Here is an 18,393-nt window from a genome sequence, read left to right as displayed (position 1 = left end):
AATGGAGTGGGCTCAGTTAGTTCCACTTCTGTGAACATAAGAATCTGTAGCATGACCATACACAGTGCTCTTTAGCTCCTGAAGAACTGCTCTGATGCTAGTTGCCTGCTCTCTTTCTGAAAGCACAGAGCTGTGGGGTAGACCTGCAGGAATGTTAATATGAAATAATAACCTTCTCTTGGAATAAATAGTGTTTAAATTAATGTAACTACAAAGTACCTCTGAATTTCAGCTTGCTCTCCAGGTGATTTGTTTGCCAAGTTTAAATAAATGAACATATTAAAATTGTGTTCTTATTTTCCTGCTGTCAGGATTAAACCGATGCAAATTTAAATAGTTGTTTTTTGGTTTTTCTTAATATAAGCCTCTCCCTGAGTCTAATTCTCTGCATGACGTATTTTAAGTAGAGAGTAAAGCTTTGTTTGCTATGTTATTCCTTAATTAATTGTTAAAATAGTGAGGACTTATTATTCTGGGTAATTTATTTAAGACAACAGTCACTCCCTGGCAGCTTTTTAAAGGAGATGGTCCAAGATGCTAACTAACCCATTTGTTTTGCTATGCTATCCCTGGGAGTTCTGTGTTCCAAAGATTTGCTAATCACCAGTTGGGAACTGATTTACAAGGCAGAAAAGACAGGACTCTTGAGTGGTGCACTGATTCATAAGCAAGCTGGAATGTGTACTGGCTTCAAGCCTTGTCTACTGGCATGCAGATCTTGCTGCCAGCCGACTTGATGATGGAAAAATGCCTGCTTGCTACCTCTGGCCAGATGTCATCAGTGTTGTTCTTGACCCTCACATTGGTTAATTGCTAAGTAGAATATGCTACTCGAGTTGAATATGTCTCCTTGACTGTTCATTTGTCCATCCATCCATTTCATCCATCTATAGATCCAGTACTGGGATTAGGCTATCAGGGAATGGGTTGGAATTAATATCTGGAAACATTGTTTATAATCGGAATTAGCTGTCATTATCTCTAAAGAAACAGATAGTGAATATTTCAGGTTTATAGGTCATTTTGATTCTCTTAACTACTTAGCTTTCTGTTGCAGGTTGATGATTTATTGAAGCATAATGAATAGCTCACAAATCTCTGATGTGCCTCACGTCAGCCATAGAGGCCACATATTTAGAAACAATACAGAATAACTGGTTCTGCAAAGATGCCCCAGCAAGTGTCAGTGAGCACTTTGCTATCTTCTAAATCACTGATGCCACTGCCTGGAGGATGAATTTGCCTCCATTGTTTCTACTGTAGAGTGGATTCTGGACAGTTGCTGCTTTTTTGTGTAATCACCTTCCAATTCAGAGTCTGCTGTAGGTGAATTTGATTGGCAGAATCAAAGTTTTGGACCTACCTGCAAGGGAAACTGGGAAAGTGAATCTGTGGAACTGACTTCTGTAGTGGACAAAGGGTCCTGCCTCATAAGGAGGGGGATTTACCAAATGCAGGGGAAGGATTCAGAAGTTCATTGCTAGGGAGAATGGGAGCTGTGCACTGGAGACACCAGGAAATTGTTCACACTGGTTACTTCTGGGCAGAGGATGCGGGAGCCCAGGGAGGCTTTTACTTTCATTTTACTTTTCTGTGCTCTTTGTATGTAATGATATAATAAAAGTACTGTGGGGAAAAAAAAACAAAAACAGTTTTTCCTCAAACTATTATACTATTCTCAGAACTTAAGAAAATTCTTCAAGCTAGGCACTTTCTTCAACTTCCTACTTTATTTCACTTTATACAAAATACATGTATGAAGATGTGAATTTGGTGTCAACATACCTTATACATAATCAGAGGTATGATAAATTATGATAAAATGGTGTATTAAGAATTGTAATGCAAAAATAAATAAATAAATAAATAAATAAATATTTGAAAAAATAAAAAGATCCACTCTGCAATTTCCCCTGATTCAATCAATTCTATATTATATGTACCTGGTTGGGCACAAAAATCATGAAATTTTTAAAACTTCTGGCATACCAGTGGTGGCTTCTGCTTTTGGGTTGGTGGAGCTGATTTTTGAGGACTATAATATTCAACTTTGAAAATTGAGTGTTGTCAATTAGTATAGTTAATGAAGTGTTTATACAGGCAAGGTGTAAAAATAAAACACACCTAAAAATTTGGTTCTACTATGTGTGTTTTCCATAATTTTTTTTTACCTCCCCCCCATATATTTGCTGCTTGATGAAAAATTGGTGTGAAAACTTAATTTGGCTCAATAAACTGTTAGCAAATATAGTAACAATTTAAAAAAACCTTTAAAAAAGAACAGCTTCAGATTTATAGAAAAAATATGAAGATAGTACTCATCCACCTGCATACCCAATTTCCTCTATTATTTACATTTTATGCTGAAATTAGTGCAATTAATAAACCAAAGTTGACACATTATTATTGGTTAATGCCCATGCCTTATGAAGGTTTCCTTAGTTCATAACTAAAGTCTTTCTTTATGTTCCAGCATAGCTGATATATTGTATACATTTGCACTGTATACATTTAAATTGTACTTATTCATCTGTATAGTAATGTCATGGAACCATATATTAAATGCTATATCTATTTTAAATAATGTATGGAATTTGGAGAAAAAATAAAGTTTTGTCACAGTGAGGTTCATATACTTTTTCATGCACAAATGTCACACGAAAAAATAATAATTAACCTTTTGTTTCTCCCCCCAATGTATTTAGTGGAGCAGGTTCCTGTAGAACCATACAACATCCCATTGTCGCAGGCTGAAGTTATACAGGAGGGAAGTGACGTTACTCTCGTTGCCTGGGGCACTCAGGTCAGTAACCTTGATTTCCAACTGTTAAAGCCCATGTTGTGCTTAGGAAGCCCTCATTTTTAATCCTGATATATGAAGAATTGAAAATTATATTTTCTTTTTTTCAATATGTCTTTACTTGTTGATGGACCTTTATTTTATTTATTTATTTATATGCGGTGCTGAGAATTGAACCCAGTGCCTCACACATGCTAGGCAAGTGCTCTACCACTGAGCCACAACCCAGCCCCGAAAATTATGGTTTCTTTATATCTCAAGTCTGTTTGGTACTACTGATGCTGCTCCCTATCAATTTTATTAAGGTATAATTGAAAGATAAAAATTATATATATTCAAGATATACAGAATGATGATTTGGTATATGACTACATTGTGAAATCATGTGACAATCAAATTAGCATAGTCATTACACATGCTAGTTGTGTGTGTGTGTGTGTTGAGACACTTAGAATTTACTCTCAGTCAATTTCAAAGAAACAGTATAGTATTTGCTATAGTCATCAAGCTGTACATTCAGTACTCAGAACTTACTTATATCTGAAAGTTTGTGTTACTGATTTCTGAATGGGTTGAGGTACTTATTCTGTTATATTAAAATATATAAGCATGTGGTGAAGTAATTAAAATATGTTGAATGTTTGTAAAAATGTTTTCATTAAAAATCTTTTGACGCACATTTTGCATATCCCCACCACTTATTGCTGCACTTATCTTTTTCATCCCTTTCCTGCCATCCCTCATTAATTAGCTGGCCATGTGGATCCACCCAGTGGTCCCGCCACAGAATCCTATGCCTTTCCCTTTTCCTGGGACTTCTCCATTGATCTGCCTTAGCTTTACCTAGTATTTATGGTCACATTTATCTACCTTTTTTTTTTTTTTTGGGGATTGGTGCTTGCTACATTGCCCAGGACAATCTTGAGCTCCTGGGCTCAAGTATTTCTCCTGCCTCAGCCTCCCAAGTAGCTGGGACTATAAGTGTGTACCACTGTACCTTGTCACCTCCAAGCTCAGGGCATTTTATGTTTGGTTGTGGACTCCTATCTCTTACATTCCTTTCTCTTCTTTTAAAGAAATCATCAGATTTTCTGTGTTAAGGAAAAGCTATTTTAGAAAATTTAAGACAGCATCATATAAAGACAATAACAAAAGTCATTTGCAGTGTCAGAAGCTCCTCTCTCCACCTGATTTGGGCTTTGAGCTGCAGTCCTTGTGGCTTATTTGCAGTAGGATAACTGCTGCCTGGGGAGTCACACCCATTGATATTGCTCCTGGTGGTTGTGCTGAACCTTTTTTTGCCCTCTTTCAGTTCACTTTTTAATTCCCATTCTCCGCTGGTGACCTTGCTTCTCTCTTAATGGGGTGTATTTGGTACTACCTCCCATAGCTTACTCTCCCTTACACTCACCACTTCTGTGCTAATCTTTCCCTTCTTCCTTTAGTCTTTGAAGAGGAAGCGTCTGGTTTATTTATTTTGTAGCTAGCGCTACAAATCTGTTTCAGATTTGTTCCATTCTGTTCCATTTACCATCTCCGGGATTGGACCTGTTAGCTAGTCTCTCTCTCCTGCATGCTCGTGTCTCCTTTCCATGTTGCTTTTATTAAAATGGCACATCTCTTCACTCTTTGAACAATGATTTCCCCCTTAAATGCCATCATACCTTCCTGCTCACTTTTATTGCTAAACTTGAACTACTGTTTTCTACTGTCTTATATTTAATTCTTGAACTTCCATATGTCCTTGTACTTAAGAGTTGTGTTACCACTAACAAACTAAAACTGTTTTTTTTTGTAATTTTCTAATCTACATTTTAAACCAGTCCTTTTCCCATTCTTAGGTATAGACATTAGCTATTTTCTCTATGAAACCTGTTTGTCTTTAGCTTCTGGGGTACAGTGACTGCTATTACCCCTTTCCCTATCTCTTTAATTTTTTGTTTTTGTTTTGTTTTTAGTGAACCCTTGTTCTGCTATTTCCCTTAAATGTTGGTGACCTACAGGGTTCCATGATTTTTGATTTTTACTTCTCTCTTTACATGCTTTTCCTACAAGATCTATGGAAGTCAACATGTCTAAGACAAATTTATGAATTCTCTGTGCAGATCAGTTCCTCTGACTGTAAACAGTAGCTCTCTGATTTTTAGGTTTGAATATTTCTAGTCATTCTCTGCATACTTTTCTCCTTCTTCTAGGTTCATGTGATCCGGGAGGTGGCTTCCATGGCACAAGAAAAACTTGGGGTGTCTTGTGAGGTCATTGACCTGAAGACTATAATACCTTGGGATGTGGATACAGTTTGCAAGGTATAAATATAATGTTGATAGAACATCATTTCTTCAAGACATTGTGTCATACTTATTGTATATTTGCAAAGAATTGTTTTGTGGTGGTGAGCTGCATGAGCATTTTCACCTGATTTAAAACTTCTGAATTTGTAGTGTGAAAGGAATGAATGCTGTGTCATCAGCTTAATGCCCAAGGAACCAAATTAGAGTTTTTTTTTTTTTTTTTCCTCTGACAGTTTTCTCTTTAAAATATTACAGAACTGAACCTTTCATGTAGTTAGCTTGGGGTGAGTCATGTGAGCTATGAGGTGTTGCAAATAAGGAACTTTATCGTGGGAGTTGAAATCACCTTTTTTTTTTTTTTAACTTCTTATTGGTTATGGCTCAATATGTTCAATAAGCAAGGTTTAATTTAGCCAGGTAAATGGTTTTGCTGAATTTTCATGCATCTTCTCTCCAAAATTGATGGGGATGGATTATTTTTTTAAAAACTTGCTCTCTTTATATCGCCTTAACATTGTGGATCACAGGGTGATGTGTTGTAGGATTCTGGTTGCTCTGACTTAGAGCTTCTCTTTATCTTTGGCCTGATGAGAATGATCTTGTTCTTACTATTAATGGGATTTACATAGTCCTCTCTCAAGAATATCATTTAGTTCTCGTATACTTGTATATAAAAGTTATCTTCTAATGTTGAGATAATTAAAAGAATATCTGTCCTCATATTGGCATATAATAAAATTTAAGCTCTGTGATGGTTTCATCTTTTTAAGTCTAGGTAACAATCACTTTTTTTTTTTTAATTTCCTAATGGAGCAGGATCCTAAGATCTATAGTATTTGTGATTTATTGTATATACTGTTTTTGGAGCTTTAGCAAGCTCAAAGCTTTTGCATGCTATTTCTTATGCTATATGAAAATAATCTGTAGACACTACTTCTACAGATGTTTTTAGGTGAAGATTGTTTATAATTTAGTGGAAGATTAAAGACTTGTTACAGTAAATGTTTTTGTAGATTCATTGGCATCAGCAGAACACTTGACAGGATTACAAATGATTTTGATTTCAACAATCCTAAGACCTCATGAGTGTAGTTGCAGTATTTCAGGTTGAATTATTCATAGCTGCATGAAAATAATTTAATGCTTTTTTTAGGCATTTTTAGATCAAGTCAGACCCTGGGTGTTTCTTAAATAGCCAAATGCTCCAAATTCTGGTTAAATTGGAGCTTGCCTCTTGTTTTTAACACATTTGGGTTTGTGTTTTTAGGGTGGATGGTACTTCTGCATGGGGATATGATGTTTTGTCCTGAAGTGGTGAGGTATTCATATGTGATCAGGGCAAGCACTTTTTTTGATATACATATTTCTATACCTTCTACATTTAAAATGGATTTGTAGTATCTTACAGTAAAATACATAACATCACCCCAAGTTGGTAACCATGAAAGTAAAGAGAGGAGAGAGAGAGGAAAAAAGAACATGGTAATTATTTATATTTGTATCCATTTGCTTTTGCCTTCCTGTATTAAATTTACTGGTTGCATCTTTTATGGTCCTGGAATGTCAACTCAGTGTCCTTAGGGCTCTGTCCTACTAGGAAAGATGAAAGAGGAGGCTGGAGTCCTTTACTGCATGAGACAGTGATGCATTAAACCTTGGACCTGTCAGCCTCATTTTCTTAGTCTTCTATTGGGATCCTTTCATCATGTTATTTTCCTGCTTGATGACCCTCCAGTTCTGACAGTGAAAGCCAGCCTGTCATTTCTTGATTACTTGGGTCTATTTGGGACTCTTTTTATTGCTGATTGTGGTACATCTTCTGTTTTTCTTTCATGTATCAAAAGAGAAAAATTTTGGTAGTAAGCTTTTTTCCTTAGGATTTGAAAGAAGAGGGCCCTATAGCCAAACATTCGTATTAAAAATGATAGCTTTTTTAGTTTAACTAAAGTTAAGCTTCTCTTCTTCATCTTTATGAATTCTATAATAATCAAAATTTGTTTTTATGGTTCTCAGTGATATCAGTTTTTCTAGTAGGATAAAATTCAACTCTATTCGATGTATGTTAAACTTGATACCAATGTACATCTTTTGGAATGCCTAATCAAAAAAAGCCTACTAAAGGTAAAAATGATGTGTTGAACACATTCAGTAGTATGCGGTACGCCATAAAGTGTCTCTAGGACAGTTGAAAAGTTCATACTTTTTGCTTAGTCTTGGTGTGTTTGTTGTTTGGAAGATATGTATATGAAAACATTGTTTAAGGACAGACAAAGCAGCAGAGATTTTGAATGTTGTCCAGGGAAGTTACAAAACTGGAATTATATAAAATAAACTTTGTAGAACCAATATATATATATATATATATATATATATATATATATATATATATATATATATATATACTTGATGATAAGAAGTCAGCTGTCCCAGTTATTCTTGGGTTATTAGTGAAATGTAAATTTTTGTTAGGTTATAATCAAACGTATGTTACAATTCCTATTGTGGCAATGGATGTGACAGTGAAAGAGTATGTAACAAACTAGTAAGACTATAAATTAGGCTAGTCCAAAAGAAGGAAAGGAGATTTGTACAAAAAACAGGTGGGTAAATAGAAAACTTCTTGTAAGATGAAAGATATAAACCTCCAAATAGAAGTAATTAAATAAATACAAATGAATTAAATAATCATAACAATTTTTTAAATGAGTTATAGGTTAAATGGACAAATTCCTGGGAAAATAAGAATCATTTAAAGTTGGTAAAAGAGCCATTAGAAAATCTGAATTGTCATTGTCTGTTTAAGACATTAAATCCATTTTCAGTAACCTGCATGCAAAGAAAACCCTAGACTCATGACTTTACTGGTAAACTCTATAAAACACAATCTTTATGCAAACTCTTATTGACAGTGGAACCAGAGGGGCAACTTTTTTTTTTTTTTTTTTGTACCTGGGATGTAACCTAGAGGTGCTTAACCACTGAGCCATATCAGTGGCTTTTTATTTTATTTTTTATTTTAAGAGAGAATATTGCTAAGTTGCTTAGGGCCTCATTAAGTTTTGCTAAGGCTGGCCTTGAACTTGCAATCCTCCTGGCTCAGTTTCCCAAGTCACTGGATTGCAGGCATGTGTCACTGTGCCTGGCTAAAGAGGAAGCTTTCAAGTTCTTTTTGTAAGGCCAGCATAATCTTCATATCAAACCTATAGTACCCTATAATAAAAGAAAATTATAGATAAACTTTTCTTATGAATGTAAGTAATGTTCACATTCACAAACCAGTTTATGAAATTTCCCAAGTTAAAAGAAAACAAGATAAATAATAATCTTGCAATATATAAACAGCAGTTATTAAAATTCCATATCTACTCATGATTACAATTTCTTGGCAACTATGAAATGGAAGTGAATTCTTTTATTCTGATGAAGAGTAGTCACAAAATGCCTGTAGAAAAAATAATATTTTCTAGTAAAAATTGTGCAGTTTTCTCCTTGAGGTCAGGACTCTCTAGGGGAAAATATAGTGATACACATGTCAGAACTTTCCACAGAAAATTCCAAAATATTATTCAGGAAAATCAAAGATGCAAATAAACTGAATTCAATTTAGTTTGAGTACCCCTTATCCAAATGTTTGGGACCAGAAGTGTTTCAGGTTTTAGTTTTTAGATTTGGGAAATTTGCATGGATGTTGCCAGTTGAGCTTCTCTAATTCAAACATTTAAAATCTGAACTGCTGTGAAATCCAAAACTTTTTGAGCTTCACTTAGGGCTCAAAAAAGTTTCATATTTCAGAACATTTTGGATTTGAGGTTTTTGGATCAAGATGTTCAACCTTGTACCCTGTTAACGGATTGTCAGGCCAAGAATAGCCATGACAACCTTAAAGAAAAAGATGGGAGGTCTTAGTTACCAAATGTCAAGATGTGTCATGGCTGCAGTTATGACAGTGCTGAATTGGTATAAAGGTACACAGATAGAATCCAGAAAGAGATCTGCTGGATTGAGGACAAAGGTGACATCACAGTTCACAGTGGAACAGCTTGTTTTGTTCAGTAAATGATGTTCATTAATTAATGATGATTTCATGAAAATTAACCCTTACCACACCACCTTCAATTCCAGATGGATTGAAGATCTAATTGTAAAAAAAGAATGATGAAGTCCTTGGGAAAAAGCATAGATGAATTTATTTATTTATCTATTTACTTATTTTTGGTATTTAGAGTTGAATGCAGGGGCACTTTACCACTAAGCTACATTTTCAGCCCCTTTTATTTTTTATTTTGAGACAGGGTCTCACTAAATTGCCTAGGCTGGCCTCAAACTAGTCTCCTGAGTAGCAGGATTGACAGGAATGTGCCATTGTACCTGGTGTGAATGTCTTTATGATTTTGTGCACTAACAAAACCCTAGCATTAAAAAAAGCTGCTGATTTCATTAAAATTAAAAAAATATTATCAAAAGGACATTAGTAAGAGACTAGGCAATCCTGAAATGTGGAGAAACTCAAGGAAATTTAGATCATGAAATATTAAGTACTTTGACTTAAAGAATAGTTAAAAAAAGCAAAAATAAATAAATAAATAAGTAAACAAACATAAGCAGACATCCCAAGAGAAATATGGCCAAAGCTCTTGAGAAAGAGTTTCAGAAAATAGCTGTCCAAATGGCCAATAAGCATATGAAAAGTTGGTCAATTTTTCTTATCATCAGGAAATGAAAATTAAAGTCCTAATGTAATAGGATCAGAGACCTTTGTTAAATATTAAAATACTGATGTTGGCAAGACTATGAAGCAACCCATCTCTCATATATTATTGATGGTACTATAAATTGGTACAAACAATTTGAAAAATTGTGAGTATCCATCTAAACCCTGTAAACCAGCAATTCTACATATCCTTTCATATGCAATCAATCAATCAATGATTTATATGTATCAAATAGAAATGTACACAAGATAAGTACAAGAATTTTCATAGGCATACAGTTTCTTATAAATCTATACTATAAACTATTTAAATGCCCATCAACCAGAGAATGGATAAATAATGAGTAAATAGAATATTCTTTGGCAATGAGAATTGATGAACTAAAACACTAGTGACACTGTGTACTCATCTCACAAATATAACTTAAGGCAGACTCAAATAAGCATTTTATGTATGACTTTATTTAAATAATATTCACAGTAGGCAAAAATGATGTTATGCTATTGCTTTGGGCCAGTGAATATCATGAGGATAGTTAATAATTGGAAGGGGGCTTGAGGAAGTAGTACTGATTGCCAGTGACAGTTTGTTGAAGAAACTTTTTAGTAACAACTCATTTGTTCAACTTTTTGAAGAAATTTTAGTAATCATTAATACTAAAATTCAGTTTTTGAAAATTGAGAACACTCATTTTGTACATTTGACTTTGTGCTGTTTCACTTTTTTATATATATCCTGTACTTCAACAAATGACACACAAATAAGTAAATAAATAAAAATTAAAAAGAAGCATTATTCTCTGATTTCTTTTCTTTTCTTTTTATCACTCTTTGAACATCGCTTTCTGAAAATCCCAAATCCAAAATGCTCCAAAATGTGAAACTGCTAAAAAAAATGTTAGATTGTGGATTTTCAAGTTAGGGAATGCTTAATAGGTAAAGTCTATGTGAATGTTCCAATATCCAAAATATTTTAAAAGCGGAAACATTCCTGGTCCCAGGCATATCTGATAAGGAACACACAGCCTGTACTATGCGCCTTTCTGTCAGCTAAGGGAGAGCGTTGGTGTGTTTTATTCAGCAGGGCTTTCTTTAGTCCTGCATCTCTGACCACATCCTTGTTCAGTTTCTCTTTATAACCAAGCTCTGTTGTCTCACTGATGTGAAACAGGAGCTCAGAAGTAGAGCTGGGCTCACCGAGGTCTTCCCAGGAGTGAGAACAGTGGTTAAGGTTGTAAGCTTTAATGGATTTTCCTGCTGAGATCCAGATCACATTCAGGAGGAGTTAAAAGTGAGCTGCCACATTAACAAAACAGTGGCCAGACAGAAGGAGCCCTTGAGGAGCTGTCACATTTGAAAGGAAGTTTTTCTTTAAGTTCAGAGAAGCTGCCTATGAAAAATAAGATCTTGATTTTTTGCAGGAGAATGACAAGCTTTGAAAGAAACTCAGGATTTCAATAGTCATATTGTCATTTAATTTAGAATCAGTTACATACAACACTGAGAAAAAGAAAAAGAAAAAATTACGAAGTGTAGGGATGGCCATATTTATCGAGAAAATTATTACTTATTATTTGGACATAATTATACATTCACTAAAGATTAAATTGTGTGAATTGTTAAAATTAAGGGTTTTGCCTTTACACTTTGAAATTCTTTAGTTTCTCTCTTTCTCTCATGCCCTGCCTCCCTGCATTTAATTCCAAAGCAGATCCTATCGGCTACACAGTATGTCCAAAATCTGACCACCATTTCTGTTATTACCCTTGATCATGGTGCAGACCCCTAACATTTCTAAGTTTTGGCCCTAGCGTCCCAACTGCTGTCTCTTGCTTCTGACCTTCCTTTGCCATAGGCAGAGTTTCATCGTGAGTCACATAGTATCCCTTCTAGTCTCAAGGCCTCAGTAGTTTCCCATTAAACTTGATAAAAAACGTCAAATGCCTTACCAAAGCCTATAAGGACCCCGTCTCACCATTTCACACCCACACTGTACATCCACCCTTCAGGTAATACTCTATTGTCAGATATGTATCCTGGATCTTGGTTCACTCTGTTAGGTCACTATGCAAACAGATTCTCATTAAGGACCATCTTGACCAGATTGCTTAATATTTATTTCTTCTTTTCTTACCAAGACCTCCGTCTACCTTTCCTTTCTTTTTCTTCATAACATGATCTAACAAAATGTTATTTATTTTTTTAGAATTAATATATTTTATTTTTTTCTCTTTCCACACTTTTATTGGTGCATTATAGTTGTTGTTTTATATATATATACACACACACTTTTGGTACCAGGGATTGAATTCAGGGGCACTCAACCACTCAGCTACATCCCCAGCCCTTTTTTATATTTTATTTAGAGACAGGGTCTCATTGAGTTGCTTAGGGCTTCTCTAAGTTGCTGAGACTGGCTTTGAACTTGCCATCCTCTTGTTTCAGCCTCCCGAGCTGCTGGGATTACATATTCTTACATGCACGCAATATAACAATATTATTTGGTTAATATCATTCCTGGCATTTACCCCCTCCCTTCTTGCCTCCTATCACGTAGTCCTTTTCTTCTACTGATCTCCCTATGATTTTTCTTTTTTAAAAAATTTGTTCTTTTTAGATATACATGACAGTAGAGTGTATTTTGACATATTATGTGTACACTAATTAGGATCCCATTCTTGTGGTTATACATGATGTGGCATTTCACTGGTTGTGTATTCATATATGAACATAGGAAAGTTATGTCAATTCATACTACTGACTTAGCCATAAAAAAAGAATGACTTTACGACTTTTGCCAGTAAATGGATGGACACGGAGACTATCATGCTAAGTGAAATAAGCCAGTCCCCCAAACCAAAGGCTGAATATTCTTTCTGACAGGAAGATGATAACACAAATTAAAGGGGTGAGGAGAGAATAGACGCTCAGTGGATTAGACTCCCTTTGATTTTTATGAGATCCTCGCTTCCCCTACCTTTCTTTTTCTTTTTCTTCTCCAGCTTCCAAATATGAGAGAAAACATACAACCCTTGATCTTCTGAGTTTGGCTTTATTTTTCTTAATAGTTGTCCATTTTTCATAATGCTATGTTGAAATTTTTTACTTAAATTTTCATTAGAATAGGACAAATTTGTCTTTCCCAAAAGACAAAGTGAAGTTGACTTTATGGTAAACTTCAACTATCTTTAGTTTCTAAGAAATGAATTTTATGAATAATTCCATTTTCTGTATGGATGAGAGTTACTATTTTTTTGTAGCAGCTTTTAAAACATTTTTCTTTTGAATGTGGTTATTTCCAAAACTTGAAAACTTATGTTTTCTCAAGGAAAACATACTGGATGTGATTTTTATCTTGGAAAAATAAACTCAGTCCACATGAACATGGATTGATATAGCATGTTAAGACATTTACGTTTATTGAGGTATGTAGTCATTTACTTCTTTCAGAAATGTCTGTTCTTAATTTTTTATGGTTTTCAAGCCTTTTTCAATTTACATTTTATCTTATTTTTTTTGTTGCTTCATTGTTACCTAGCTATATGGGATCCAGAAGAGTATAACTGAGAAATGTACATTGGTCAGAGAAGGTCTGTAGTGTTTTGTCATAAATCAAGAGCACTTGTTTTACTGTTCCAACCTTAATTTACCAATTTGTGCTTTTCTGAGCCTTCTTTCTTCTTATTTCCTTGTCTGCATTACATTGTATGGGATTTTAGCTGGAAGAGGTCATCCTGGGCCAGTTTCCTTTGGTAGGCTCATAGCCACCATGCACAGCTTTGGGTCAAGGATTTTCTCTGTGCAAACACATTGTGCTATAAGATTACTGTCTCCTTGCTTCCACTCCCTACCCTAAAAGCAACCTCTTACTTTCCTGAGGTTCTCTGGGCATTTTTTAATTCGAAATTTTTAACAAAATTAGGAAATGATATAGAAAGGATCTCTGTCTGGTCTTCTCTCCAGCTCTTTCTCTTACCCTTTCCTTTCTCATTTAAATGTAAGTTACCCAGCAAAAACTAAGATTTGCCTAAAGACATAAATGGTTGTTCTTTGGCTACATATCAGGGCACCTCTAGTCTTGGAGTTTTTTGGGATTACTCTATCATAGCTTCAGGGCAAGGCCTCAGAGATACTGCAGTTTAATGCTCAAAGTCATTCTGCTGTGTCATGAAGGAGTGACCCTACTGGAAGGGAGCACTTAGGGTCCCTAGATTGAAATTTCCTATCTCCTGCCCTTTCACTTCACTGTTTCCATTCTTGTTACAGAAGACTTCACTGTGGGCTAGATATTAAGGCTAGCAGGGGTGGGTGGGGATGAGGTTCTGGGAGTAGAGATCTCAACAAAGAAGGAGAGGGATATTGTAGGCATGGGACTGGGAAGGAGTTAAACCCTGCTGATTGGATGTGTTTAATTAGTTGCTTATGTATCAGAATGACCAAGTGCTTAGTCTGGCATTGGCCTCTGGGTTAATCAGTGTAAGTATTAATAGAGAAAAACATGTTTAGAAGACCATGTTAGTGAAACCCATTGATTAAATTAGATTAAAGTCTAATTTTGTATCATTCAAGTTTGACTTTTAAATATTTCATAGGGTCGATTTATACCTTGATGAATTTTATTTTTTTTAATTAAGATGGCTAATAACTAGCAAATTAATATGTAGGGCCCAGACTTTGTACTGCATGGCTTGAAATTGGTTTTGTGGGGAAGCTGAAGTATTTGATTTTAGAGAATCCTTAATGGTTAAGCACCACCAATTATATATATTTCAAAAATTGGTGTCTGGAGCTAAATGAATAATTCAGTGTTAACTACTAGCCATTTTGCTTGAGGGTATGTGTGAGTGTGTGTGTGAGAGAGGGAGAGATGTGGGGGGAAGGAGAGACAGAGGCTGGGCACAAATGGCCAGGGAGGGGCTGCCAGTGGGAGAGGAAGGAAGAGAGAACAAAAGAGAGACTAAAAACAAGAACTTCCTTGTCAGGTGTAATTAGTAACTGAAATTAGGAAGGTGAAGGGGTAATGGAAACAGTAACCAGCAATGACCGCTAGAGGCCTCTCTTAGGTCAGGTTTTATGGCTAATATCACCACGTTTTCCTAGTGGGGCCTGACTATCCTTGTAAATGAAACATATTTTTTGTAATAGTTCTGAATAAATAGTGTGCCAGTAGTTTTGTTCTAGAGCATGTGTTATGATGTGACTTAAATGTTTTATGTAGTTTACATATCAGAATAACTGATAATCTATTGGATTGAAAACAACAAATTAGTAATCTCGTCTCTAAATAAATCTTTAGCAAAAACATGTAATCAAAGAATGTTACCAAATATTCATAGATCTTTTTGACAGTGTAAGGATATTTGGGGTTTTAAATTATTATTTGTTTAATTGTTGAGTATTTTATATTCTTGATGGCAGATCTTAAGATATTTTAGGGTGTAAAAAAATTGTATTTCTTTATGTTTAGGACAAACTTCTAATATAAAAAACTATTAAGAAACAATGCAGCAGTCTTATATTTATTATCTGGGGAAAAATTAAGTTTTTTTTCTTGAGAAGTAAGTAAAACAAGTCTCAATTTTAGTTTGGAATTGTTTTTGATGTGGTTTGACCTTGCAAAGAAAGTGGATATGACTTTGTCCTCCTGTTTGATAAGAACTTATTGTTATTCTTTTCCAAAACAGGAATGCCAATAGTTTGGAACTTTGTCCCACTTGCTAAGCTGTCCTTCCTGTGGGATTTTCTTTGTCATATTATAGCACGTTGACTGTTATACAAATCAGAACCCATTTTGGGCTCTTAAATGCTATATTGGGATGAGATTACTACATACATTGCCCTGCTTGGAGGTCTTTGGCCAGTTCCTCTTAGGCCCACTGCAGGCAGGGAGTTTTATATATTTTTTGTATTGCTAGATTCCCAGTAGTTACCAAGAGTGTCTAGAATGTAGTAGGTGCTCATTATACATTTGTTGAAAGATCTTGTTCAATTTTAAAAATCATCTGTGGTCTTTGGTTTTTTAAACTGGTAATTTCTGCAGGAAAAGGTACACTGAGAATATCATTCCTGCCACCTGGCTTATTTTGTTATAATCTAGGTAGGTTTTTCTGACTTGATTCTGTGTAATATAATTTATATAACAGAAGTTAGCATAGTCCCTGGTGAGTGAAAAAGGTTAAAAGTATATCTTGTGCACATCTCCTTTCATATTCAGTTCTTCTAATGATGTCATCGTCATTATATAGATAAGGGCTTAGCAAACATTTTCTATGAAGGGGCAGAAAGCTAAGGTTTGGAGAAGGTGGAATATCTGATAGCTGGTTTGGGACAGGGCTGGCTTTATCCCAGATTGCTGGGTGCCAGAGCCTTAACTTCTTTCTTATAACATGCAACTTCTTAAGCAAAGATTGAATAGAATTTGTAAATGTTTTCTAGATTTGATGAAATAACTGGCTTGTGATGTGATTTAAATGTAATCTGAAAGCATAAGAGATATTGGCAACAGAAATGTATTTATGGGGAGCAGTAATATTTTTAGTTCATGTCTGTTTCATGCCAGGCTTTTTGTTAGACCAGCCATGTTCTGATTTAATCCTTTTCAGGTATTCTATGTGCTAAGAATTATTATTCTTGCTTAGAGAGAAGGAAATTGAGATTCAGAAAGATGAGAAACATCCCTAAGTCACTCAGCTAAGAAGTGGGAAGCACTGCAGGTCAACCTTAGGTCTTAAATTCTTGAAGCCTGATTTTATCATAGTACAATAGTGCCTCATGTTAGAATATTTATTTTACAATTAAATTATTTCATGCTTAAAAAATCATCACTTGAGAGTTTTACTGATGAAATATTTCTAAATTTCAGCTTGTAGCATATTTTATAACATGTCTAGGAAATTTCTAACACATTTATCCACTTGTATAGTGCTTAAAAAACATATGTGTATATGTGGAAGACTCTCCTAAATACTTTGAAAATCACACTAACAAATTGTCTTTATTTAATGTTACTTTTGTTTCTTTCTACATGGAACTGAATAAAGCAAGATTAAGTTGTATAATTATGTTTTCTATTTCTAATCCTGTTTGGTGTGTTTTTGAATTTTCCCTTTAATACACTTAAATTATTTGAGTTTGACTCAAGATTTTCGTTTTGTTGAAACTATTTGCTTTTGTTGTACTGAACAATAGTGAAGATAAAGAAATGCATTACCTCATTTCAGAGTGAAAAAAGGTCATGTGCATTGTGCTCTTAGTTTAACATGTTAGGTACAGTGTAAGAAATCATAACGTGTTGTCTGCTTTTCTTGATGGTCATTTAATTTATGCTTCTGCATTAAACATATACTTAGAAAATTATTATTATTTTTTGCCTTTTCCTATTATAATAAAATCCTGGTTTTGCAGGATTTTATATGATCTAACTATGATAATTTCTAACTATGATAATTTTGCCTAAATATTTATTGAAACTATGGTCCACAAAGGCTTTTTAAAAAGGAAATTACCCTTCTCTATTCCATTATTCGGGCTGCCCTTATCAAACGAGGCTAGTTAATCCTTCCAAATACATACACTCCCTAACATATTGTCTTACTGCTTTTCTTCCTGGAACTTGGTTTGTCTGTTGTTTATATATATTTTTACACCTTTAATTGCTATATATTTTTTAATTTATCTGTTCTACATCTTAAGTTTATTTTCAATATTTTGTGTATTTTTGATGATATTGTGATAGTATAGTATTATAGTTTTTCCTTTGTTTACATTGTCTTTTTCAGTGTGGCAGTAGAAGAGATTTTAAAAATTAAGGTTACACTTTAACATGACTACAAAATATATAATATAGCAGAGTTTCTAATGCAAAACCACATTTTTCCCTTCTTTCTCTCCTCTCTAAACACTTTCAACTGCTTCTGTATTTTGGTCTTTCAGTGGCTGCTTTCATATCACTAAGTGACATTGTATTGGAAAAAATAGGTTGGGTAGACCATTTAAAAACCTTTTCAACTTTGTAGTGAGAGCAAGGAAGAGTTTGTAACTAGTCAGGAAAGACGGAGCCTGTTTAATTACTGAGTTAAGGGCAAAATGCATCAAAGTTGGGGAGACCGTGCAATAAACACCTCTAAGGCAGAGCAGACGGGCCAGCCCAGGCCAGGAGGCAGAGCGCACAGTCCTGCTCCTCTCTGAGGCTGAGTCAGCACTGTGATTATGCTTTGCCATTCACTTTGTTTCTTAATGGCATGAAACAGTAATGTGCGGGGGCAAATTGCATGGATGCCAACATGGCTAGGTTAGTTGCTGCCACCTTTGGCTGAAAAGTATGTTTCCCACTAGTGCCAGGAAAATGAACTTCCCTTGCCCAGTCCATTCCCTTATGAGGTTCGCTGCCGATCGGAGGATACTGGCTCCCCTCTTCTTTTAGGCTATGCTGGAGACTGGAAAATTAGTTTCTTCACATTTTTACCTTAAAAAAGTGGGATTAATAATCAGGTGACCTATTAAGATGTGGAGACTGTGTAAAAATGTTTTGGGTGATTCAAGAACAAGAGATCCATCACAATCACAGGTGTATCAACATCCTCATCTTTGAC

General features: G+C 34.9%; 1 protein-coding gene across 1 annotated transcript in view; it reads left to right on the top strand.

Annotated features, from left to right (window-relative positions):
• Nucleotides 1-18,393, top strand: part of Bckdhb (branched chain keto acid dehydrogenase E1 subunit beta) — a 189,271-nt gene that overhangs the window by 62,705 nt on the left and 108,173 nt on the right. The window contains exons 7-8 of the mRNA XM_027928393.2: nucleotides 2,706-2,803; nucleotides 4,996-5,106. Of these exons, the coding sequence (XP_027784194.2) occupies nucleotides 2,706-2,803; nucleotides 4,996-5,106 (209 nt within the window). The remainder of the gene's footprint in view (nucleotides 1-2,705; nucleotides 2,804-4,995; nucleotides 5,107-18,393) is intronic.

This window comes from Marmota flaviventris, chromosome 6, assembly GCF_047511675.1.
Source record: "Marmota flaviventris isolate mMarFla1 chromosome 6, mMarFla1.hap1, whole genome shotgun sequence".
Classification (NCBI taxonomy): Eukaryota; Metazoa; Chordata; class Mammalia; order Rodentia; family Sciuridae; genus Marmota; species Marmota flaviventris.
Note: the sequence above shows the minus strand (reverse complement) of the source record. Positions and strands in the feature narration are given on the sequence as shown.